This window comes from Apiospora hydei (assembly GCF_038363865.1).
Source record: "Apiospora hydei strain CBS 114990 chromosome Unknown utg000010l_segment0_segment0, whole genome shotgun sequence".
NCBI classification, from domain to species: domain Eukaryota; kingdom Fungi; phylum Ascomycota; class Sordariomycetes; order Amphisphaeriales; family Apiosporaceae; genus Apiospora; species Apiospora hydei.
Window position 1 is genome coordinate 1,105,395 of NW_027117369.1, and position 24,364 is coordinate 1,129,758.

The 24,364-nt window shown below is 52.9% G+C and overlaps 9 protein-coding genes across 9 annotated transcripts; 5 read left to right on the plus strand and 4 right to left on the minus strand.

Moving 5' to 3' along the window:
- Positions 1 to 825: 825 nt before the first annotated feature.
- PG997_014518 (glycerate kinase) lies at positions 826 to 2,205 on the plus strand (the record flags this gene model as incomplete). The annotated part of the gene is made up of 2 exons (XM_066818832.1): positions 826 to 1,465; positions 1,514 to 2,205. The coding sequence occupies 2 exons, from the start codon at positions 826 to 828 to the stop codon at positions 2,203 to 2,205; spliced, it is 1,332 nt and encodes a 443-aa protein (XP_066661020.1).
- Positions 2,206 to 2,384: 179 nt separating this feature from the next.
- Positions 2,385 to 5,617, minus strand: PG997_014519 (uncharacterized protein; the record flags this gene model as incomplete). The annotated part of the gene is made up of 3 exons (XM_066818833.1): positions 2,385 to 3,578; positions 3,643 to 5,337; positions 5,408 to 5,617. 3 exons carry the CDS (start codon positions 5,615 to 5,617, stop codon positions 2,385 to 2,387), a joined length of 3,099 nt encoding a protein of 1,032 aa, XP_066661021.1.
- Positions 5,618 to 7,185: 1,568 nt separating this feature from the next.
- Positions 7,186 to 8,134, plus strand: PG997_014520 (uncharacterized protein; the record flags this gene model as incomplete). The annotated part of the gene is made up of 3 exons (XM_066818834.1): positions 7,186 to 7,505; positions 7,611 to 7,862; positions 7,966 to 8,134. 3 exons carry the CDS (start codon positions 7,186 to 7,188, stop codon positions 8,132 to 8,134), a joined length of 741 nt encoding a protein of 246 aa, XP_066661022.1.
- Positions 8,135 to 8,501: 367 nt separating this feature from the next.
- Positions 8,502 to 10,555, minus strand: PG997_014521 (heterokaryon incompatibility Het-C; the record flags this gene model as incomplete). Its single annotated transcript, XM_066818835.1, is given in 2 exon segments — positions 8,502 to 10,196; positions 10,208 to 10,555. 2 exon segments carry the CDS (start codon positions 10,553 to 10,555, stop codon positions 8,502 to 8,504), a joined length of 2,043 nt encoding a protein of 680 aa, XP_066661023.1.
- Positions 10,556 to 11,783: 1,228 nt separating this feature from the next.
- PG997_014522 (uncharacterized protein) lies at positions 11,784 to 12,723 on the minus strand (the record flags this gene model as incomplete). Its single annotated transcript, XM_066818836.1, is given in 2 exon segments — positions 11,784 to 12,361; positions 12,378 to 12,723. The coding sequence occupies 2 exon segments, from the start codon at positions 12,721 to 12,723 to the stop codon at positions 11,784 to 11,786; spliced, it is 924 nt and encodes a 307-aa protein (XP_066661024.1).
- A 1,251-nt stretch (positions 12,724 to 13,974) lies between these two features.
- On the minus strand, positions 13,975 to 14,988 carry PG997_014523 (uncharacterized protein; the record flags this gene model as incomplete). The annotated part of the gene is made up of 3 exons (XM_066818837.1): positions 13,975 to 14,345; positions 14,401 to 14,838; positions 14,922 to 14,988. The coding sequence occupies 3 exons, from the start codon at positions 14,986 to 14,988 to the stop codon at positions 13,975 to 13,977; spliced, it is 876 nt and encodes a 291-aa protein (XP_066661025.1).
- Positions 14,989 to 16,681: 1,693 nt separating this feature from the next.
- On the plus strand, positions 16,682 to 17,810 carry PG997_014524 (uncharacterized protein; the record flags this gene model as incomplete). Its single annotated transcript, XM_066818838.1, has 4 exons — positions 16,682 to 16,831; positions 16,906 to 17,010; positions 17,090 to 17,472; positions 17,570 to 17,810. 4 exons carry the CDS (start codon positions 16,682 to 16,684, stop codon positions 17,808 to 17,810), a joined length of 879 nt encoding a protein of 292 aa, XP_066661026.1.
- A 1,299-nt stretch (positions 17,811 to 19,109) lies between these two features.
- PG997_014525 (uncharacterized protein) lies at positions 19,110 to 19,784 on the plus strand (the record flags this gene model as incomplete). Its single annotated transcript, XM_066818839.1, has 2 exons — positions 19,110 to 19,247; positions 19,302 to 19,784. 2 exons carry the CDS (start codon positions 19,110 to 19,112, stop codon positions 19,782 to 19,784), a joined length of 621 nt encoding a protein of 206 aa, XP_066661027.1.
- Positions 19,785 to 21,301: 1,517 nt separating this feature from the next.
- PG997_014526 (beta-mannosidase) lies at positions 21,302 to 24,081 on the plus strand (the record flags this gene model as incomplete). The annotated part of the gene is made up of 3 exons (XM_066818840.1): positions 21,302 to 21,555; positions 21,793 to 22,469; positions 22,520 to 24,081. 3 exons carry the CDS (start codon positions 21,302 to 21,304, stop codon positions 24,079 to 24,081), a joined length of 2,493 nt encoding a protein of 830 aa, XP_066661028.1.
- Positions 24,082 to 24,364: the final 283 nt, after the last annotated feature.

Sequence of the window (24,364 nt, forward strand, 5' to 3'; positions counted from 1 at the left end):
AAACCCCCAGTCCGATGTTGTAATCGCTTGGCAAACCGGCATTGGCAGCGGCCAGTCGTCTGGGCAGAGGGTGCGTAACGGCACGCACGGCCCGGGTGTGGTTGCAGTCCCAGCAGCGCCTTGCTCCTCAGATTCTTGGCTATGGCTCCTGATTCGCTCTCCCCCTATAGGTCGAGTTCACAAAAGAAGCAATGCCGCACGCGACATCCTGCCCGGTTTTGGAGACACTTGTTGGGAATTGTGGACTGGCAGCCTGCATACGTCCAATGCGAGCTGCAGGTTTGGCGGCCTACGTAGCGTAGTATGCAACGACAGGGGGTTCGCAAATCAGGCAAATCCCAGCGAATTGCTTCTTATAGACGTCTGCAGCCATTGCATCACCCAAGCGCAGCATCTACTCGTAAGCTTTTGTGGCGTTTCTTATCTCTTACGTAGGATGCTTGTGCGTTGGCTATACCGATAATTGGATGGGATGACTTCCCCCCCCCTTGGTTGGGCCGCAGCTTCGTGGTTGCTTCATCAAGGTCCTCAAGGCAGCCAAGGCAGGCCTTACTTGAATGCAGCTTGGCCATCGAGCTGATGTTGTCCGCCGCGCGGCTCACAGGATGGATGTCTTGCATCGGGCAGAACGCCGACTTCTAAATATGGTAGCATGACGATCATGTCCTGGAACGTCTGAGGCCCTTTGGACGCTGGCGGGACTCCCCGGGAATCACTGGGATATAAGTATGTCGCAATCAGTCCATCCCTGCTGCTGGGACATCAAACTCATCGTGAAACATAAGATTATACATTTCATTTCATACATTGTTCACCTACCCGATCATGTTCAAAGACAAATTCAAGCTGAAGAGACTCCAGTCGTTCTCCAAGAAACCACACCAACATGATATCAGGCTTCTCATTGCCCCGTCCGGCTTCAAGGAGACCCTAGGCCCCGAGCAAGTCGCGGATTGCATCGAAGACGGGGTACGGCGCGTCCTGGACGAGAAAACAGCCTTCATCAAAAAGGTGCCTCTGCACGATGGGGGTGAGGGCTTTGCTATCGCCCTGACCTCTGTCAAAGGAGGCGAGCTGAGACACCTGGAAGTAATTGGTCCCACGGGCCAGCCCATCCAGTCGTGCTACGGCGTATTCGGGGAAGATAACAAGACGGCTGTGGTCGACATGGCCTCCGCTGCGGGGCTAAGACTTGTGCCAAATGATTGTCGGGACCCCACAGTCACCACCACGTACGGCGTGGGACAGCTAATAGCTGCTGCGCTTGACGAAGGATATACCAAGATCATCATCGGCTGTGGGGACTCCGGTACTTCGGACGGTGGTGCTGGTATGCTTCAGGCTTTGGGAGTCAAGCTACGCGCAAAGGACGGTTCCGCGTTGTCGATAGCGCAAGGAGGCGGGAGCCTTTCCGACCTGGACAGCATTTGTCTGCAGGAAATACATCCTCGGCTACGAAGCAAAGGTAAGTCGCCATCCAAGCAGCTGAAATCCAGGTAGCTTACTATTACAGAAGACCCAATCCAAATCGAGGCCGTGTGCAACATCAAAAACGTCCTTTGTGGCCCCCGTGGAGTAGCCAGAGTGTACGGCCCGCAGAAAGGGGCTACACCAGATCAAGTGGAACACCTCTCAGCGGCCTTGGAGAAGCTCGCGTCGGCAGCTCAGCCCATTTGCGGAGGGGACGATAGGATAGGAAGCCTTCCCGGGAGCGGTGCTTCTGGCGGGCTGGGAACTGGTCTGTTGCTGCTGGGCGCCCGACTGCGGGCTCGACAGGAGGCCATCGACGAGTACTTCGGGCTCGCGACGCTCTTCGACGAGCCTTGGGACATTGTAATCACGGGCGAAGGCAGTCTCGACTCCCAGAGCACGCACGGAAAAATGACGGTCGAGATCGCTAAGCGGGCTCAGAAGCACGGCGCCAAGGTAATAGCTCTGGCCGGCAGCATCGGGGAAGACGCGAGCGAAGTGTATCAGGTCGGGATCTCGGCTTTCATGAGCATCGTGGATGGGCCCTCCGACCTGGAGGAGGCCAAGAAACACACGGACAAGTTGCTGCGTAACGCTGCGGAGAAGGCGATCCGCATGATCCAGGCGGGGATCGCGTTGAGGAACGAGCCGCCTCGACCGTCACCAGCGGCCATCCTCCCGCAGAGGAGAGGAGACCGGTCCTTATTCAAGTTTGCCAGGGTAGCAACGGCATAATCTTAGGGTGGGTTCCTGTTTAGTGTAATCCACATGCATAAGTGTGGCTATCCGTGGATTACGCTCGATGCCGAGCATGGTGGTTTAAACTGCTGGAGAACATTTCTAGTGTGACGGGGCAACATATTCTTATTCCAGTCAATTTCCTTTAGTCCTTACTCCAGCGTAGGTAGCATAGCTCAGGGGTTTTGCTTGTTAGCACCAATACCAAAGATGATAAGTGATCTTCGGAAAGCTTTCAGGGGCCATTTCTTGCCCGATAAAGACCCATTCCACTTTTGCTTATTTGATCCAACGTGTAAATGAAGCTCATAGCTCGGCGGCGGCGTGGAAGGCGGCGCTCCTGTGCGCGGCTCCGACGATGGTTGGGCGAGGTGACCATTGGCATCATCGTCTGGCCAAATTCCTCTCTTTGGCATCTCATTGCTGACAATCTTATCCAATACGTCCATGATATCCTTTTGCCAATCTCCCCTTCGCGGATATTCGTGGATACGTTCTAATAGGGTTGCGCCGTTCCAAGTGATTGCGAGTGGTGCACCGTGGCCAACCAGAAGGTGAAAGAGCTCCGCCATCTCGACTATGCGTGACGCCTGCTCCTTATGGTAAAAGTCGAATAAGGTGTCCAGGAATTTTGCCCACAGGGCATATTTTCCCATAACGTCTGGAGACATACAGTCGGCGCCATGATTGAGAAGAAGCCTGCAACACTCCGTACCGATTGCAGTAGATGCCTTCTCACTCAAAGTGGCGAGTAATATGAAGAGTCTAAGCAGCGTATCCGACACTTTGGTTCGTTGCTGAACGTCCATCGCTTCAAGCTCAGGGCTTAAGTATGATGTGAGTCGCCAGTGAACCGCCATTACGTGAAGATTGTTGATCGCACATCCTTCAAGACTGGTGGTCCTCGGAACAAAGGTGAGAACGTTCTCCGCGTGAGATGCGTAGTAGTCACAAACAGCAGCTAGTGACCAAGAAGCTGGAGGCGGCGTGACGTGGGTGTTGTTGACCTTGAATTGTGAAACACCGGTCCAAAGCTGTGAGTAGACTTTATCGAACTCGGTTAGATAATGAATCGGAAGTGGTTTTTGCTTCTCCTGTGCTTCTCTCGCATATGCCAAAGCTGTTACTATGCTTTTCCACATCAGGGAGCCGGATCCAGGTCCAGGGTGTTCAATGCCGGCTTCGATGATCTCTACTGGGAAATTCTTCCCCAGCATCATGGCAGACGCGAAGAGACGGTCGTAAGGTCGGAAGCAAGGGTCGAAGTCGTTTGACCAAGTGACCTGTGGCTGTTCATCCTCTCTCAGGAACTCGACGGCAGTTTTGTGAATGAATCGAACCATTGGACGATCCCCTGAGCGGAAACGCCGCTGTGGTTTTCCTTCGTAATATTCAAGCAAGCCACAGCAGCGGCTCGTGATGCGAGCTTCGAACTGGGTGCATTTCCGTCTCTCCGCATCTCGCGATATACACGCTTGTTTGAAATTCTTCGCGTAGTTCCAATCCTCTTCCGCTAGTGCCAACTGAAGGGCTAGGGATTGGGTGGCCGCGATGGCGAGACTCTACTTCTAGGCTTGCTAGGGCCATCTGAAGTAACTGGTATGATTGTTTCCGGTACATTGGCGGTGTCTGATGCAGCATGTATGAAAATAGCGACTTGAGCTCGGGCGGGAGCTGTTCTGTTCTTACAACCAGCTCTGCGAGATTGTCTCCATTTCGTAACCCCTCCAGTATGGATTTCACAACCAGCGCAACCCACAGGAAGACGCCTGAAGCTTTCTCGACCAGAGTGTCTACCAGGCTGAGATATGGCTCGCCCTTGCTCTGTAGTTTGGGACCAAGGTGATCCTGAATATAGTGTCGAATATCTTCCCCTGTGAGGTCCTGGAGTCGAAGGTTGGGGTGGCCGCCGAATGCGTCTAAACAAGCTGTGATGGGCCTGCTGGACACAACGAACCTGACATTTGGAGACCATGTAGTCTGGATCAGCTCGATGAGATCATGATGGTCCCCATGGAATTCGTCAATGCCGTCGATGAAGAAGCAGATCTTGAAGTAGTTGCCCGTTTGTGCCACCAACTTGCGAAACCATCGCATGAGCTCAGGTAGAGTCGGACATTCAAGGACTCCGGCCTCTCCCTTCAGTATCTCACGGCATAGCTCTGGCATGACACTGATAATCAAACGCGGGTATTGCGTAAAAGTATCATGTAAAAGGCTCCGAAGCAAACCCTCCTGAGATCGCTGTAACTCCGTACCCAAGTGCCAGAAGAAGAAGGCAGGACAAATTAGATCTGCGGGCTTTGCCCACTGGCCAAGCAAAGCATTGGTAGTGTTGTGGCATTGTATATGCTTCATGAGTGTAGATTTCCCTGAAGCAGCCTTGCCATTTATCCAGTAACATGGCTGAGAGCCGGTCAGCCAGGCGGAGAAGTTGTCCCATGGCTTTCCTTGTTCCTCGGGATCGCAAAAGATCCAATTAAACGTTCTCTTGTGAGCCTCCGGGATAGTGTCGTACCTATCGGCTAGGTGTCGAAAGTGGAGGCAATCTAGCACCGGTTGTTGAAAGTCCTGATAATCGTCGAACGAGATGCCGCTTCGATAATGGAGTCGAACCACGCTCTGAGGCATACGTGGCTTGACCCCCGGGTCAACAGGGCTACCACCATATGGCAGAACCCGGACATCGCCATTTTGGAGAGTCAAGATGGCCGCAATCAGGTCTTGGCGTCCCTGTTTATGCAAGGCGTCACTGGCCTCCAGGCGTCGTTGCAATTGTGCGGACTCACCCTTCACAGCCTGCACAAGCTTCCGCTGGTCTAGTGCCAGAATCTCCTTGATGTTGAACACCTCTCCCTCGATTCCCTTGGAAACAGTGGTAAGTATGCCGAGCTTCTCACTGATAAAGGCCAAGGCCCTAAGGTTCACCTGACGCTGATATACTTCCAACCTGTTGAGAAGGTCACGGATACGATCAGCATTCCAAACAGTTTTCAATGCTGCATGGAAGTTGGTCCATTGACTAGTGTGTTTCGTCTGCACCTGGATTCTGCTGGGCTTGAGCGATTCGAGAACTTGGATAAGCTCTTCAGCAACGGAACTGCAATTCTGAAGCAGATCTAGAAAGGCCTAAGAGGCAACCGCGTGTCAAGCATCAGTACAAGGACTGGGCAGATGATAGATTTTGAATATTGCTCACTGCTTCATGTTGTCCAAGAGGGCCGGTTGGAAACTCGCTCTTGAGTGACTGATTGAGGCCGATCAGATCTTTGACGGCATTCGCAAAGTCGGTGTGCGTAAGCGACTTTCCATCTCTGCGCCCTGAGGAGGACTCTCGGATGACAGCTGTGCCAAAGTCAACAAATTGGACTACCGCAGCCGCAATACCCAGTGCGGCTAACGGCTCCATCGGGATTCTGGTCAGAAGCAACGGGAGTGTAGTTTATCTGGGCGTGGATGTGATGGTTCGATCACGTGTCTGCAGACAAAAGTTCGCGATCAAGACCCCTGGCCACCCCTCATTCCCGGAACCCCACATGTCGTCTTACTCACATCGTTCCAGACGACTGTGATAGGGTAGCGGGGTCGACGCGGAATAAGAAATACCAGCGGCAGCAAAATCAGCCAATAGGCATATTTGGGTAACAAACCACTTTGTACCGATGTGGCAAGCCAATCAGATGAAGGTTGTCAAGATACAGATAAGTGTCTGCTCTTTCCGGGCCCCGAAAGTGGTACTGAAAGTAGATATTTTACCCTACAAAAAGAAAGGAGGGTTGGGTTACGAATACTTGGATCAAACACACTATACATGCTCAATAAACCCAGAAGGGGGAATGGAAGCGGAATAGACCAGGGTGGTCGGTCGAAGGATATTGCGGTGACACATCGTACGATATTTGTGTAACGAATCAAGCCAGTTCAAGGTTACTTGCGATGTCTGGTCGCCGAGTGCATGGCGATTTTGAGAAGAAATACACAGCATCCATGGAAGTGAAGCAAGCCCCCAGGTTTTAGTTGGTTGGCAGTGACTTGGGAAAGAACGACCAAGTGCGGATGTTCCACAAAACCAGACCAACCCGACAACACGATACAACTTCCACTCGTTGTAACGAAAGGGGCCCACTTACAGCCCACCCGATCCCGCGTGATCCCTTTCGCTACTATCTCCACTTCCGCCGGCGCGCGCCTTGTGCCTGGGGTGTCGGCTGGATGCCAAGGTACGTACGTTTTCGCCAACCTCCATATTCTCACACCCGCCAGTAAACCGTCACAGCCACGCAGGGAGGGTCGCAAAAGTGTTGAGAGCTGATGGAAGTCACATATGTTAGATCGACATCATCCAATGTCTCGCATACACGCATCGTTCGAGTGCGCCAATCTCGACAACACTGCATCCTGATAGATACATCTGAGTTGGCCAACCGGGTTATATATGTCACGACAAGCCGGCGTATCTGGCCGGAACCGTAACCGAAGACGATCAAGGCTTGTTTCTCCAGATGTGGGTTCGGATGCTTCGGGCCACTCCAACTTTTGCTTCCCCAGTATGGATCCGACGCTCCAGGATGGCCCAGCCTATCCGCAACCGGGGACAGGCCCACCGCAGTGGCCCAACGATCCTCCCTCCGCCAACACCCCGGTCTGCCGGTCATACTCATACGAGCGCCGACCATCAATGCCAGATTGTCTCCTGACTTGGCGTTGGACCGAAGCTGGGACAGAACAATATCTCGTGAGGACATGTGGTAGAGATTTTGACCGAGTGCTACTTGCGAGTAGGCATTGCCAGTCGCCTGGAACGACATCACCATGCAGGAAAAGAGAAAAGAATTGTATAAAAGTAGCCAGAACCACAGGCCTCAAGACGACTGCACACTCGACAAACCACGCAATCGCCTTCAACCTTGATACATTTGCTACTTCCTTACAAAAGCCTTTCTAGCAAGCAAAACTCCGTTTCATACACTGTCCACCATGCCTGCACTCTCCGCAGATCTATACCACGTCGAGCAAGCCCCTCTGGCTTTTCGACCCGACAAGGCGGCACGCAACATTGCTTCGGATCCGAATAGACAGCACCTGTTGGACCGGATGGAGATCCGCGAGCTGTGCGAGGGATGGCCTGTCTACCGAGATGCTGCCGAGTGGGAGAACTACCGCTCCATGTTCCACCCCGGAGCTTACATTACTACTTCGTGGGAGCAAGGCACCATTGAACAGTTCATCGCTGCCTCCAAAGCGGCCTTTGCTGAACAGAAGAAGGGCATGTTCCATATCCTACACCGAGTTACTGGGTAAGCAAGAGAAGAAACCCCTCCGCTGCCCCTGAGACGACTTAAACCAACTCCTTCTTTCCGCTTCCCTGGGAATATTTATTGAGACTAACACACAATATGCAGACAAACAGTCGATGTCCAGGGAGATCGCGCAGTATCCAAACTGAAAGTCACCATCACCTGCCGCGTGACCATCGACGGCAAGGAGATGGACAACGAAGCGGACTGTCGGTTCTTCGCCCTGCTAGAGCGCCGCAAGGGCGTCTGGGGAGTTGCTCTCTTCACCCTTCTCTTCGACAAAGACAAGATGATCGTCGTCAACCCCACGGTTGGCGGTTTCGACATTCCCGAGTCCGAGGTGGAGAAATACCCAAGGTCAGCACTTAATCATTCACTGATTGTGGTCTGTAGTACTGCAAACAGAAAGTCCCTATTACTACACCCAAGCTTAGAGCAGCTAGCTGACTTACAGCAACAGCGGGTATCGATATCTGTGCTGGTGCGAAGACAAGGTCGGCCACCCACCAAAGCTGGACCTCAACGCCCACGGGCCCGAACGCGATATCCTGTACAAGAAGTGCAAGGACTGGCTGGAGGGCAAAGAAGTCAAGCCTAACCTGACTGGAAACGATATTATCGACTATTAGACGAGATACCACTATTTTGTCGGCGAGTTTGGAGTCAAAGCTATAAATGAAGTGAATTTCCTAGAGTAATATGAATTATAATGCTTGCTACGATTCGCTAGAAGCCATGACGTGTGAGGGCCGGAAGATCATGTGAGTTACTGAACGCGAAGTTGAGCTCTTTCACAACCTTTGGCCAACAATGAAGAACTCTTTGAATAGAAAGTATCTCTATCGATCTTATCTATGTATACGTCTTGTCGCCGTGACAAGATCACCAAGGTATCAAAACTCGCCGCCTATAGCAGCATTACCACTGTTTCTTTCTAGCCATGTCTCCCTCCCATTACATCTCTTTCTATCAATCTCTTCATCATTGGTCTAACCATTAACTCCTAGGAATCCAACGATCCATTACTATACCCGCCGCTCCACCAACAAACCACGTAGCCACAGTGAGAGCAAGACGAATGCTGCCCTTCGCGAAATCCCTCGCCCCCCGCAACAGCTCGACCGTCGCGAAACGCGGATCGGATAAGCCTTCCTTCAGCGTCCGCGCGACCCACTGCACATCCGCGCCCGCCTCCTGAATCGCCCAAGAGATAGGGAACGAGTCCTTCTTAGGCGGCGCCCGGACCCGCGGCCTCGACCCGGGGAACACGGCCGCGCCGCGCCGGCGGCCCTCGAGGTCCTTGAGCGTGAGCTCGTGCGCCTCGTGCTCGCGCTTCTGGACGCTCTTCTTGGTGAGCTTGTTGCGGAGCACGTTCTTCTCCTTGGCGGGCAGGCCGCGCCACCACTTCTTGACGGCGAGGAACATGTAGTGCTGGATGGCCGACTTCTTCTTGACGAAGGAGGGGTGGTGCAGGATCTTGAGGATCTCCTCGATGGTCTCGTCGGCGTCGAGCGCGTCGTCGTCCCAGCACTTGACGATGCGCTGCGTGGCCCAGTTCGTGGTGACGGTGGCGACCAGGCCGGCGGGCTGGTTCAGGACGTTGCTGAAGTGGTCTTTGGATAGGTCCGAGTGGCTGGGGTCGGAGGCGTCGGATCCGTCTTCGTATACGGCTGCCGACGCGGCCTTGGCCGCTTCTTCGTCCACGCGATCCTTTGCTGCCTTGACGGCGTTACGGAGCTCCTTGACCGCCGACTCGAGCATGACCGCCAGGAACTTGAAGACAAGCTGGTCTGTGTATTCTCCGAGTTTGGTGCTGGACTGGTCTGGCCCTTGGGGTTCCGACTCTTGCGCGCTCTCCTGCAACCACTTCTTCATGCGGTCGTGGAGGAAAAGCACCGGCTCGATGGATTGCCATAGAAGATTCGGGTTCGCAACGCCACTGGCGTTCTCCTTCAATTCCTTCACTTCTGAGGCAGGTGGCGGTTCGTCGTTGTTCACCTTTGATTCGTCTTCGGTCGCCTTTTTGAAGATCTCCCCGATTGTGTCTAGTTGTTTCATGAGGGGGCTGGCGTCGGATGTGAATTTGCCCAATGCGCCGAGGGCAGTTTTGACGAGGTCGAAAAGCTGTTCAAAGGCCATGCCTCCATAGCCCAGTTTTGATTCCAGCTCGCCAAGAACGCCTTTAGACTGTAGGATGGCCATGTCATCAGCCTCACCGAGCATACTGTGGAAGATGTCGAGCATGCCGAATGTCCCCGTAACCAAGGGTGGAACTTTCCTGCCCCTCCAGCCCGGCGCCGTAAGCCTGCACTCGTCGCCAACGAAAGCGAAGACGTCCTGTTCACCAAGCTCATGCAAGCACAGCTCGACATAGTTGCTGTGGGCAGAGAAGTCTTCAAGAGTGTGCAAAGCAGCCCCTAGACGGATAAAGGACTCTTTCCGGGCGCCAGCGTCCTTGCGACCTTTTCGGCCAAACTCGATGCATTCCTTGAGCTGCTTGCGGATGTAGTCCGCCGACGTATCCCACCCCTGACCCGAGTTGGCGATGTAGTTCTTCATCCCCGTCTTGGGGTCGAACTCGAGCTCTCGGGGATCCACGGGCCCACGCAGCCGCTCGTCGATCTCCTTGGCGTTCTCGTCGTAGCCGTGGGGGTTGTCAATGTGCTCGACGTGCGTGTAGCAGCCCAAGCGCTCCTCGTGACGTCGAACTCGTCCGTCGCGAACCCGAACTCCATGAAGCCCATGACCGACACGATGGCGCGCAGGATGGGCTCCGGGATGTTCTGCAGGCAGGTCGTGTCGATGACCTGGGAGAAGTCGCGGAGCCAATTGCCAAAGTAGATCTGCTTCCGCTGCAGCTGGGTGAAGCGGTGCTGCGTCACGAAGCTGAAGGGCAGGTACTGCAGGACCTCGGTGATGTCGCCATGGCGCCACACATAGCCGTTGAAATCCGAAGCCAGGGGCAGCGACCCGGCGCCGAAGGCTGTGGCACCCCCGGCGAAGAGGGCGCAAACCAGGAACACCAGCAGTAAATGGTGAGCCGAAAACATGTCGTCGAAGATTCCGTAGTAGTGATTGTAGAATGAAGCGCTATTAAAAGTTGGCTTTCATGTGACCTGAAGCGATCGGGTTTGGGACAGTTGGTGGCAAGGCGACCACTGCATTAACGGAATATCGGGCGCGAATCGGGAGCGGCAGTGTCTCAAGAACTTCTGGAAGAACAGAATCCTGAGCAGCGAAGCTGCGGGTGTATCGCTAAATCAGAAAGAAACGAGCCGACGATTCGATTTTACCAGTCCAGACCTGATAGCTGTCAGCCCTATTTCATTGTGTGCAGATTTCGGTGGTGGTGGTTGGCCCGATCGACTCGATGGGCGAGTGGGTAGTTTCAGGTGTGATGGACGAAGAAGATCTGGTGGGTGGATCACAAGATGTCATCGGGACGATGTTGTCACCCGAGACCTTGGCTTTGGTTCGATTCGTCTTAGCTCAGAGAGATGGGATTTTTTTTCGTCGCTACTGCACGTGTGAATTTGCGGGTGGCAGGGCGCCAAGGAAAACCAGCCGCATGGCCCTCAAGTCGTCGGGCTCTAAATAAGGGGAAAAGAAACTGGGCTGAGACAGAACCTTTCCGATGCAAATCAGGGGCTAGCTTGGCCTCGGACGGGATCACAGAAACATGAACCAATCATGCCTGTTGGTGAAGCTCAAGGGTGGCTGGTCTTGGGGAACAGTGAGCTGAAGTTGAGTGCGTCCAAATGGGGATTCATTGATGCACCTTCATACAGCAGACAAAGAGATCTATCCCCGCATGAGAGATTCTAGCCCCTGAACACTGTTACTTGTTACTCCTGGCCACGACATCGACGTTTGTCCGCATCAAATCACGCCAAGGTTGCAAAAACAGGAGAAGCCAGCAGATCGGTATTGAACCAGTTAATGAATTGATTTCTATCTGCATGATGTAGGGTGCAATAGGCTGGGCCCGACCATTTCCTGGACATGTGCATAGCAATAACAACCTTTTTTCCATTGTCCGTTCGTTCCGAGCACGACAGGCGGGGTGCGTTGATTTACCAAGCCTACCAAAGTCCGTGCTCCGATCACAACCTACGTCATCGGTATGGTTTGAGCCTTCAAGGGTTGTATGTGAGCCAGCACACCTTGCGATGTTTCCATATTGCTGTTGGTTATTTCTTATCCTAGCATCTCCTGGAATCTCACTTTCTTGTGTGCCTTCATCTTTGTCCTGTTCTCTCCATCCTCTATCACTTGCAACTAGGTGGTGTTAGTCGGCGTAGAGTCTGTTCCTGTTTCTGGGTCGCCAAGCATGCTGTGAAGCCCCACTATCGGGGGAAGGTCGTTGGTATCGTTGCTGTCGGCAAAGCCAAAGCTTCTGTTATATTCCGAGGAGGTCCTGGCTCTTCTGAGCAGTTTGAGTGAACCATAGATTGACGGCGCGTTGGCGACGAAAACGGCGACGAATATCTGTACCGACGCCCAGACGCTGCGCACATTCTGGTCCGGCTCTTTGAAGGTTTGCACGAGCCGGGTGATGGTGATTCCTATGCATATCGTCCCTAACCCGACTAACACGTAAACCCGCAGCCTGCCAGACAAGCTTTGCTTGGGTAGTTGCGTGAGCGGGAAAGCAATAATGAGGACCACAAGGTCGAGAAGCAGGTTACAACTTGTCTGCATCACGAGTTGGGCGTATGCTTTCCGGCAGGCAGCGGGTTCAGGGTACCTCTGCCAGTATAGTCTGAACGGCCGGCACTCTAGGAATGACGCCAAGACAACGGCGACGAAGGTCACGACCACCGCACACCAGATGGTGCGCAACACGCAGGTCATAACTGTGACATCGTGCACGAGACGTGTAAAAAGAGAGGATGAGGCAGATCTGGAGCCAAAGGATGAGGCTGAAGAGGACGCGAGAGACCAGGACGAGTATCTGGCCGGCCTTGTAGGTAGCTTCACCAACGTCTTGGCTAGACCCACTGCCCAGAATGTCGTTGCCTGCGCCGAACTGCAGGTAGTAGAAGGTGGTGATAAGACGCCCGATGATGGCCACAACAGAAGCAGATGCAAGAAAAAGGTCGAGGTCGAGTTTGCGTTTCCGCCAAAACTCTAGGGTGAGACGGGTGAGGAGGAAGACGAGGCTTAGGGTTGCGGAGACGTAGTCGAGGGTTTTGGCTGTTTCTGAATCATACGGCATGGCAGTTCGTCAATACTAGCTAGCCCTTGTGCATCTTTAGTTATAGGCGTAGGGGATCGGGTGTGAAGGGAAAAAAGCAAACATGAGGAGAGGCGGCTGTGAGAAACCGATGCAGGTGTTGGACGACATGGCGTGTTCAATGGGTGTTGAAGCCGAAGAGAATCAGACCTTCCGCGTGTGCATTTTTCTCCTCTTCTCCTCCTGCCTTATCCCTTCCGTCAGTGCTTGCCTTGCCTTGTTTTGTTTCCTATGGTCCAATGACGAAATGAGGGAAATGAGCATGCGACGGCAGTTGTTCCTGTCAGTCCCTGTCAGGCTGCGGCCGCAGTGATTGCACTCTTGGGTGTTTAAACTTTTGCGCGGCGCACCGTTCGGTTTCCCAATTTCGGGGCCAACAGATTGCAATTAGGTAAGATCGACTCTCGGCGTGCTATTTCCCCAGGGATGCGGATACGGCGTAATGCTGACCACGTTAGTGAGTGGTAGGCCTGGTCGGCTCTAGGCAGGCACTAACCGGCTACTGTAACCTCGCTGTAGATGCGCATCAATCGAGTGATCGGTAGGTATTATCAGGGGCCAACTCGTCCAGCCTGGTCAATTCCGTAGACAAACGAAGCAGCAGAGTGGAAGAGTACATTGGATACTTATGCTTAAAATAAAAGTCCGTCCGAAGAAAAGACCATTCTCTTTTCTAAAAGGACGACCAAACCCAATTCGAGCTGAATTGGGCATCTGTGATTTGTCAGGTAAGCCGTTCATTGACTTGATCACTTTACATGATGACGGGCGACTTCCATTGGTGGGCATGTTAGCGGATTGCTCAAGTGCTTACCTGCCTCGAGGTAGAATTTGCGACGCCAATTCAATAGAGGCAGTGACAATTGACACACCGGTCTTCCCAAAGCAACCTTCCAGCCTTACCCTGATTACCTATCATCTAAGTAGGTAACGTGTGTCGCAACCGCCATAGCTTTTGGTGTTTCCTGTCGATCTGGCTACTTGCCCACCCGAGGTAGAGTCCCGTCTTTCGAGCACTGGGCACTTTCCCAGTCGTCCCGAGGGAAGGGTACTAAGTAATGAATGATGCTCCACATGGCGGGGTGCATGCCCCCCAAATTTCACTTTGCAAATCGCCGAGAGCGAGGCTTTGGCCAATGACGTCTGTTTGCTGTTACATAGATGTTTCTTCCTCCTTGCTCCTTGGGCCACGATGGCTACATCCTTCAATCTTATTCACATTGGCAAGTTCATTCAGGCTTGCCCACCCGCCATGACTGCCATAAGCCGCTCCAGTACATCGTCTTCGCCCGGGTAATCGCCTTTGATCGTGTCGAAGGCCGGCAACAGCACAGCGTCGTCGATCTCCTTGTACTTGCCGCACGCAACGTGAAGGAGGTTCCCGTGCCGAGATGTGTCCGCCATCAGCAGCGCCGCCGCCCGCGCAACCGCCGATGCCGGCTGAATCTCGACGCCAATCTTCTCCATCATGCCCCGCAGGTTTGGCAGCACGCTGCTGTCCGTCCACGTGGGCGCCAGCGTGTTGATTCGGATCGGGAGCTGCGCTGCTTTGGTCAGGGTGGTGAGACAGCGACCGAAGCCAATGACGCCGTGCTTGGCCGTGGCTATTGTCCATGTCAGAATACAGTGAAAACTTGCTAATTTGGAGCAGACACGTACAGTAATCCACGGCTCGGAGCCTTTGCAATCCTGTCGTGGAGCCGTTGAGCACGATGCTGCCGCCGTCGGCCTGCTGCCGGATATGGTACAGGGCCAGTGTGCACGTGTTCATGAGACCCTTCAGACTGACATCGATAACGTCGTAGTTCGGCTCCTTTAGGTCGCCGTTCTCATCAACCTCCATCGACAGGAAGTCAGCGCGCGGGCCCAAGCCGGCGTTGGCAAAGACCGAGTCGATGCGGCCATAGAGCTCCTTGGTCTTCTTGAACATGGCGACGAGATCGGCCCAGACCGTGACGTTGGTCTTGACAAAAGCGTACTCCCCCGCAGCAGATGATTCGGGCTGCTTGACGGGCTCTTGCACATCTGCGTTGATCACGCGAGCTCCCAAGGAGAGCAGCAGCTCGACAGTGGCTTGGCCGATGCCCGATGAGCCCCCTTAAAACCCAACAATATCAGATCATTCGTTTCTTTCCTTCATCCAGTCATCACCAAATCCAGGCCGCCGGAGAAATTCGTACCTGTGACTATCACCGCCTTGCCTTTCAACCCCGTCAAGTCATTGTCATTGATAAGAAATTCGGCCATGGTGAAAAAAGTCGGTTGCGCGAGCCCGCTCGGGTGGTTTCCAGGCGATGATGGATTGTCCAAAATATGCAGAAGATTGCGGAACAGTGACAGCTGCCTACCAAAGAAACGCGAGGGATGGTTTACTTATAAAGAGAACCACTCGGCTAACTAAGTCCGCTATTGGGCCCCTAGCCAACAGCAAGCATGAACGGCTGAGGGGTAGGATCTTTGCCGCATCTGCATCGTAGTGTTTACGTGTCACTTCACCGCCACCTGTCACACGCGATCGATGGATCCTACCCCATTCCAGGTACGTTTTACCCATTCTATCAAGCTAATAACATCTCTTTCTGTTGGTCCATTCGCTTCTGGGCACAAGAAAGTGGCACGTAGAACAAAACGAAGCCGTGCCGCTTGGTGGGGTAGATTCTTAGGCCGGGTCCTTACTCATCCTTTGGCTACAGCTACAGTTGACAGTTCATTTACCTTATTTTTCTCGGAGGCTAGTGATGCTTTGCATAAGCTAGGCGAGAAAGTCTCGGCGTGGTTGCGTCCGAGTGTATCTCCACAACTAACAGCCCTAGCCTCATCCAGATGGCCCAGAAAGAACCAAGCCAGTCATCATCAGCTTGCGGGCTGCTTACTGTTCCCTATGATAACGATAGGAAAGGCTGGGCATGTACACACATACTGGCATATCGACGCTAGCCAAGCAGCCATTCTATGCGGATCTCACCCGTACTGCCCACTGCCCACAGCCCATAACGCCACCTCTAGAGCTTTAGCCAATGCGCTACTGTTACAAGTCTCTGCTGGAAAAGCATCCGGATACATGGACCTGGCTCTGCATGCGAGCTAGACCAAGGAGCTGCTTGTGGAAACTTGGCTAGCCCATATCACGATTTCGGACAAGGACTCTCAATTTTATTCAATTTCGGCAGAGTCGAGTAGCGGATTTTCTCTGTATCATCAAGCTAAAACGACACGGAACGTTTACTCCCAGACCCTGGATTGCACATCAGTCGGCGCCAGCACTATAATTTTGCCTGCTTCAAGTCTGCCAAGTTGATCTTGGTTCTCGTCACGTTGGGCGGGAAAGGTACCCCAGCTCGAGTAACACCCAAGTCTTTTCATGTGATTGTCGAAGACGACTAATATAAATAACAGGTGTAGATCTATGCGATATATACGATATTACACACTCGAAGCCTGTCGTAACAAGCAGTCATCGTATACTCCGGAACAGCATCCTGGCCGAGGAGGTGTTAATGTCACGGCATTGTCTCTCGACCATGGTGCAGTCGAACCTAAATATGTGGTGTCAATCAGGGGTTCGATTAGCGATACTCGTATGCTTAACTCAGAGAGGTTAAGCCACTGCTGGTTTCTGTTTCCTTTTTTCTCGAATCGAACCATAGCCGGAGACCCTGGCTCAGATGGGATGATTTGCGAGTCCAACGGCCAATCTGAAGCCAGGAGGCAAGGAGCCCCCCTAAGGAATCACCCTAGTCTAGTCTCTCGCTCTCTCGCGACCCACTTGTAGGCGTTCCGACTACACGCGTCGCAGGGGCCATGAAGTCTCCATGGTTGGCTGCTCTTATATCTACACGACTGGCCCTATCCGGGTTCTTCTTGGTTCCGCTTCTAACAATCCGAAAAGGGCATCTTGCGTGCGCGCAACTTCTCGACCCGGATTGTCGACCCCGCGGGCATGGTGAACGTGGCGGGCGATGGAGTTCCTCTCCTCTATCTGACTATCGTATTCTTGGTTCTTTCATGGTTTATTTTCGTGACCAGAGTGGGAGTACGAAGATGGATCCATGGCTTCGGGACTGACGATTGGCTTATGGGGGGCGGCTTGGTACGTTGCCTACTCACAATTTCCTTTGGTAACAAAAACATCTTTAAAGCTGACGGACAGAACTCACCCCGCAGGCCCTGTATACCGTCACGGCTTCTTTGGTCATTGTGTGCTGTTTCTATGGCGCTGGCCAGTATTCAAGCGCGCTCGCCGCTGGCGATGTTCAAACCGGAACAAAGGTAAGAGTTTCTTCGCCCCCTTTGCAACCAATAATCGGAGTCTTTCTATTCAGAGCTAATTATACTCAACTAAACATAGCTGTTCTTTATCGCCGAGTTCTTCTACGCCGCTTGCACGGTACTCGTCAAATGCAGCATCAGCGTGACCTTGTTACGTATAGCCGACGCACGCCGGCGCTTCGTCTGGACCCTCTGCGCCGTCATGGGCCTGACGGCCGTTGCGGCTGTTATCTTCATCATCGTCATTGCCAACATATGTCATCCCATCACCATGCTTTGGGGCGAAACGACCGAGGGAAGCTGCAACCCCAGTCTCAACAGCACCGTGAGCTTTTTATTCTCAGCCGCCTCCATCGTGACGGATCTCGTGCTGGGCATTCTACCGGGAATTCTACTGTGGAACATCCGCATGAAGAAGACCGTCAAGCTCTCTGTGATAGTCATCCTTGGCATGGCTGCTTTGTAAGCACACTTCCAATTTCAACGCAGCCAAGTTTGGAATATCAGCAACTAACAACTGCCCCTTCTGTTTCAGTGCAAGTTGCGCCACCATCATCAGGCTTCGTTACTTGACCCTCTATGACGACCAGAACGAATTCATGTTCAGCACCGGTGCAATCGGCCTGTGGTCGATCTTGGAGGAAGGGATTGGCATTATAGCCGGCTCGCTTCCGGCACTCCGACCTTTACTGAGTCTCCGTGCTTTTTGGCGGCAGTGGTCGAGGAACCGAAGCCTCATCGACAAGCGACCCAAACCACCTGCCTGGAGGAGCCATAGCTCAGCAACAGCAACAGCATGAGGCTCCACCTCCGAAAACCCGCACACGACAAGGATCGAACGCCATACGACTTGACGTCTTTGACTTACCCCCTGAATCGGAGTCGAGAAGCCTGCGCGGCTGGGGAAGCCGGCGGGGTTCGGTCAGGACGGGTTTGATAGAGAAGACGACGATGGGGACAGCCAGAGGCAGATCATAAAAGAGGTCCATGTCACCATCGAGGCTGAAGAGTCGGACCAGGCCGGTTCGGACGACTGGATCAGGCAGCAGGTCTTGGGATGGGACACATCAAGGCATAGCGGCCGAGCACACGCCCGTTCATAATGGACTAGTTTTCTTTGCATCTAACGAATACCCCCATCTTTTACATTACCATATACCCAGTGTTTCTATATGTACAGAAATAAATGCCGGGGGCAAATAACAAGGAACAAACTCGGTTGCTTACTACCTGGCTTTTGGTAGGCTCATTGCTCACGTGACCCCCCTAATATACACGCTCTGCTTGGAGAATCCAGCAGTCATTTGACGTGGTACGCTCATCCCGCAGAAACGGCAACAGTTTAGTCAGTTTGCCACCGAATGACGTCGCTTCCTACAGGATAAGCGAAATATATATGCAAATGCGTCTTCTTTCGTGGACCCCGCGGTGGGGACTCCTTCTTGCAGCCATTTGCTAAGCCCTCAGCTGCCGCCCTCAGTAAGCTACTCGGGCGTGACAGCAAATCTAGTTCAGAGTAGCGGCGGCGGCAGTCGCGCTGTTTAGGGGGTGGGGGGAGATGGGGATACCGGCTGATCCCTTACGCGCCTACAATGAATGACAGTCAAATGCCATACATCCTGGCGTCCATCAAAGCCTCGGGATGTGATGAATGTAACTACAAGAACAGGCCATCTACAAGGGCAGAAGAGATAGTGATCAACAAGGACCTGCCATATGCGATATCTTGTAGGCTTTTGGTGATTATAGAGGCAGTAAGAAATGGCCAAGGGGCTGGAGGTGAGTGGTTGTTCCAATCAATCACTCTCCCCATATGATCAGCCATTTGGTCAGCAAGGAGAGGCATATGGGTGTGATATTTGTCTGAGGAAAATGGAAAGTAAGCTGAGCTGGTTTCATGAAGGCCGTGACAGCTATTCAATGTAAAGATAACTTGATATCATCTGTTTGTTACCTGTAGCACTGGAAACGTTGAGTAGGTCCCTCTGTCTGAAAGTCCCCAGTAAGCAGTCACGTGCCCATGCTATCTCTTTGAACCGCAAGTACCTACCTACCTACCAGGTAGCTAGCACAAAGCCGTAAACAACCCAGCTGCCCTTATGCATGTCACGCCTGTATGGCTTGCCCTATTACAACAGCTTCTTTTGCCGAAGCACGACCAACATGGCTTCACTGCACCTGCTCTGCCACAAAACACCGATGTCACATTATCCCCAAGCTCGCACAGATCTTTTCAAGTAAACATCTTGTGTGGCTCTCCGCTCCTGTATTGATTTGCAAACAATTACTAGAGCAACGTCGAACTCCAGAAGAAGCACACGAGAAAGAGAGATCGACCTGTTCCTGGAACTGTGAAGAACTATGCGCGCATTTCTTCACCGTTGGCATCGACTGCTCGGATTGTCGACACACGCCCCGGATGGTATCGCGAGCGCCTCCGCGAAGAACTTCGAGAACGCCGACTCGCAAACGGGCCCTGTGAGAAACTCAGCGAGACTGCCGACGTTATGTTCGCCATCAGCCGAGCCCAACATGATGGCTTCCCCGTCCGCCAGTCCCTTCTCGCTCCCAAAGCCACATTTGGAAGACGAGGTTCCTGCGGTGTCTGCGCCTACATGCTGGCGAAGTACACATCGCGATGGTTGTTTTACCAAACTGCTGTTACCATCAGCGGCATCTCACGCTTTCGTTCAGTGTGCGAGGTAGTGAATCCTGCGAAAGACAAGAAGATTGAGGAAGTCGCCTCACGCCACCAGCTCCCCCTTCTGCCTTGATTCCCTGATCAGAGGAGAGAAGGCGTCTTCGCCACACTCCAGGCGCCTAGGCGCTTGGTTGAGGCTTACGGGCCCTAGAAGGAGGATCCTGCCAACCGCTGCAGGGCAACGGCCAGCTTAGTGTCTCCCAATCCTCAGTGAATAGGTCTACCAACGGCGAGTTATCCATGGAACCAATCGGGCAGCCTCCGACGCCAGAGGTCACCTGTAGGTTCATCGTCTATCCTAGTTAGACGTCTGTATGCATTTGGTAAGCAAAGGCTTTGAGTTCTTCAAGCATGGCAACTGATATCACACCTACCCTCTTTACCTTACTAACGGTCATGTTATGCTTTGGATCTACAAAGTTGCTAACAATTGCCTATCAACAGTTACCATTGATGTTTGTGCACTGGTTTGCACATCTTTCGGCATCCGACATACAATCGTCACACAGAGATCATCTAATTCTCGACAGACAAATTCTCGAGGCAAGCTTCCATGGAGAACCAAAGCAGTACTTCTTCGGCCCTGATTTCTTTGCTGTCGTAGTATAAAACGTCAGAGAGGCTTGTAATAGCCTCTAATGTTGTTATGGAAGCAGAGATGTCCCAGTTACTCAGACTATCTAGCTGGCATTTTAAGCGCCCGACGACAACTACGTCTCTCCCCTGACCACCGCACCCTTTCATGGCTCCTCCTGAATCTCTTTGATGTGCCGCCCAAGCCAAGCTGTCCGCCTGACAATGTCTTCAATCAGTGTCGGCTCCCGAAGGATTTCAAACCAGCCCTGGGTTCGGAACCTTGGGAGGATATCCTCTCATTGGCGACTTCCCAGCTCGGCGTCATGAACACGTTCGCCATACCTCTATTCCAAGGAGTTGCAGATCTGCGGCTGGGCTGAGACAACTTCGGAATCCACACATATCGTCCACTCTCGAGAACTGATCAGACGGCCTTCAGAGCAAGAGGTGCATGTCCTATTGGCGTTCCCCTTTTGATGACATGGCTACCATGTGTGTATGAGTATGTTAAGTATCGAAACACCTGGAGATGCTGATCAGTAGAGTCTCAGGCTATTAAGCTATTCGTCGGCTGGGGTACTGTCTATCATGATGATGGAGATTCTACCGAAGCAGGTAGTGCCGACAGAGTTTTGTACCAATCTCCACATCATGGAAATAGCACGAATGCAACAGTGGAGGCCATTGACGATAGGGAGCGCAAGCTTCTTTTAACATCGAATCTATGTACGTTCCCCGCATCATGGCAAGTCGTGATCAACCGTTGCTTTCTCCCCGCGTCCTGGCTGCATATAGTATGCATTAGGCACTTAACCGGACAGCACATATCGAGTCATATATCACCGGCACTTGATCTGCAGCTTGCATGCACTTACCCCACGAATTACACCTTTTATACGTCGTATCTGCCCGGATCTGTTCGTATTCGCCACCAGTGTTTTGCAAACTTCCTCCCATGCACCTTTCGAGTCTGAATGGGATCAGATCATGTCTAGACTAATCTCATTGCTCACCATGGCGCTTCAAGTGCCCCTTGTCCTAGGTGACAGCATCCCCTCAAGCCCTAGCATACTCGATCTGAGCTCCTTGCAATGGACATTGGGCAACCCTGCCATGGATATCAGCATTCCTGCGAGATTCCCATCTTATGCTCATCTCGATCTCTACGCCAACCACGTCATTGGGAACCCCGAGTATGCCCTCAACGAGTTTAACTTGAGATGGATCTGGAAACAGAATTGGACCTATACCACACGGATTGAGGATCTGTAAGTAACTGGGGTGATATTTCCGCTTTAAGACTGTATGGCCACTAACCATAGGCAGATCCCCTGACTATGATCAAACCTTTTATTGTTCCAGGGCCTTGATACCTTCACCACCATTCAACTTTGTGGCCAGCATGTCGCTTGCACCAACAATCAGTTCCGGCAATACCACTTCAACGTCACGGACGTGCTGGCTCAATGTAAAGGCCCGCTCACCTTGAGCCTAAACTTCGGCAGTGCCCCACAGATCGCCGAGGCCATCTCGAAGGAGCCCGGGCAGCCAGACTGGCCATCCAATGTCGGAAGCCCGTTCGTGATCCCGCATCGGGAGTTTATGCGGAAAGAGCAAAACGACTTTGGCTGGGACTGGGGACCAGCCTTCGCCCCAGCCGGGCCTTGGCAGACCGCCTTCGTGGTCCAGCTCAATCGAGAGCAGCAACATGTACATCCACGCAATGCCTTAATCGATATCTATCGTGATGGACAAAGGAACAATATGATCCCGGACCAGAGTCAGCCTTGGGTGGTCAACGCAAGCATCGACTACATTGGCGAAACCATCGAAGACCCAAGTCTAACCTTTGTCCTCAAAGACGGCGTGAACCAGACCGTCGCTGACGGTGCTTTGAACAATATCACCTCGGTGCCAGGTATCGTCACTGGCATGACCACGATACCAGATGAAACCGTCGATCTCTGGTGGCCCATTGGGATAGGTTCACAGACTCTATACTGGTTGACGGTAGAAGTGAGCGACCAGAAAAACAATACTGTAGCCTCGGTGACCCGGCGGGTAGGATTTCGAACTGTTGTACTAAACGAGCTGCCTGTTCCAGAGGACGAAATAGCAGTCGGAGTAGCGCCAGGAAATCATTGGCACTTTGAAATCAACGGCCATCCATTCTTTGCTAAGGGTTCGAACTTCATCCCACCAGATGCTTTCTGGCCGCGTGTTACCCCCCAGAGAATAAGATCGCTCTTCGCCGCCGCGGTTTCCGGGAACCAAAATATGTTGAGAGTATGGGCCTCTGGCGCGTACTCCCCGACTACATGTATGATGCCGCCGACGAGATGGGCATCCTGCTTTGGTCCGAGTTCGAGTTCGGCGACGCACTTTACCCGGTCGATCAGGGCTTCCTGGACAATGTTTACGAAGAAGCCGTTTATCAAGTCCGCCGAGTAAACCATCATCCATCGCTCGCCTACTGGGCTGGTGGCAACGAACTCGAGATCCTTCAGCTATACCTAGCCAAGAAGGCAGCACCCCGCAAATTTCCGCGAATCCGAGCCGACTACGAGACGCTTTTCCTGTCGGTTCTATTCCCGGCCGTATTTGAGAACTCACGGAGCATCAGCTACGCGCCCAGTAGCACGAGCAACGGATTCATCTCGCTCAATTTCACGGACGCGCCCTACATGCCGCAGCGATACGGCAAGCTGGAGCCGGGCCACATATACGGCGACACGGACTACTACGAGTACGACTCCTCGGTGGCCTTCAACAACTCCGCCTATCCCGTCGGTCGGTTTGCGAACGAATTCGGGTATCACTCGATGCCAGCCCTACAGACGTGGCAAGAATATGTGCCTGAAAGCGAACTTTTCTTCAACTCGACGACAGTTATATACCGCAATCGACACTATCCCCCGGGCGGGCTGGATATAAACTACCCAGCCACGTCAGAGGGGATGGTGGAGATGACACTGGCAGCGCAACGCTGGTATCCGACACCCATGAAGTCGGACCCGATTGCCAACTTCTCGGCCTGGTGTTGGACGACCCAGGTGTTCCAGGCCGACTACTACGGCGCCCAGATCCAATTCTACCGACGGGGCTCCGGTTTGCCACAGCGGACCCTCGGCAGTCTGTATTGGCAGCTCGAGGACCAGTGGGCGGCGCCAACCTGGGCTGGCATCGACCGAGCCGGACGATGGAAGATACTTCACTACCGCGCCAAAGATCTCTATTCCAACGTCATTATCAGCCCTTTCTGGAATGTGACGACGCGAAGGCTGGAGCTCTGGGTCACTAGCGATCTTTGGGAAGAAGTCCGTGGTACTGTAGATGCACGGTGGTATACCTGGGAAGGCGAAGAAGTTGATCTCGATTGCAGCTTGCGCGGAAAAGAAGTCACGGTTGGCGCGCTCAACAGCACGAGGATATTCGCGACGACGCTGGATGATAACGCCAAGAACCTCATCATGAAAGCTAACATCACAGTTGCCGGGAAACTGCCTAATTCCGAAGAGGTCACAACGCTCCACCACACCAACTGGTTTCACGCTACTCCGTTGTCACAAGCCAAGCTCGTCGATCCGGGGTTACAGCTAACACATGATGAGGAGGCCGACATGTTCACTGTGACGGCCACTTCTGGTGTCAGCGCGTGGACTTGGTTGGACACGCCGGCGGGAGTGGTGGTGGCGTTTGACGATAATGGGTTTTGGCTTGCAAGGGGAAGCCTAGAAAACTGGGCTATCGTGTCATTCAGGACGATACTGATGGTGATTGGATCAACAAGGTGATGATACAGAGTTTGTGGGATAACACTTTGGCCGATTGAAGGGAGGTCTTCAAAGGCATCGGTATATTGAGCCGCCCCAACAGTCTCTACTGGGTGCACACCAATGATGTCAGTTTTACCGGATTTGTTCTCCCATGTCGAAAAAGATGTACGATGGAGGAGTCACGGTTCTTGTACAATAGCAGAGGCTTCCTGATTATTTACAAAAGCTATAAGGGGGATTTTACTTTCCTTGATTTCATAAGCGTCACCATCCATGAATGCAAATATCCAGCTCTTGTGGG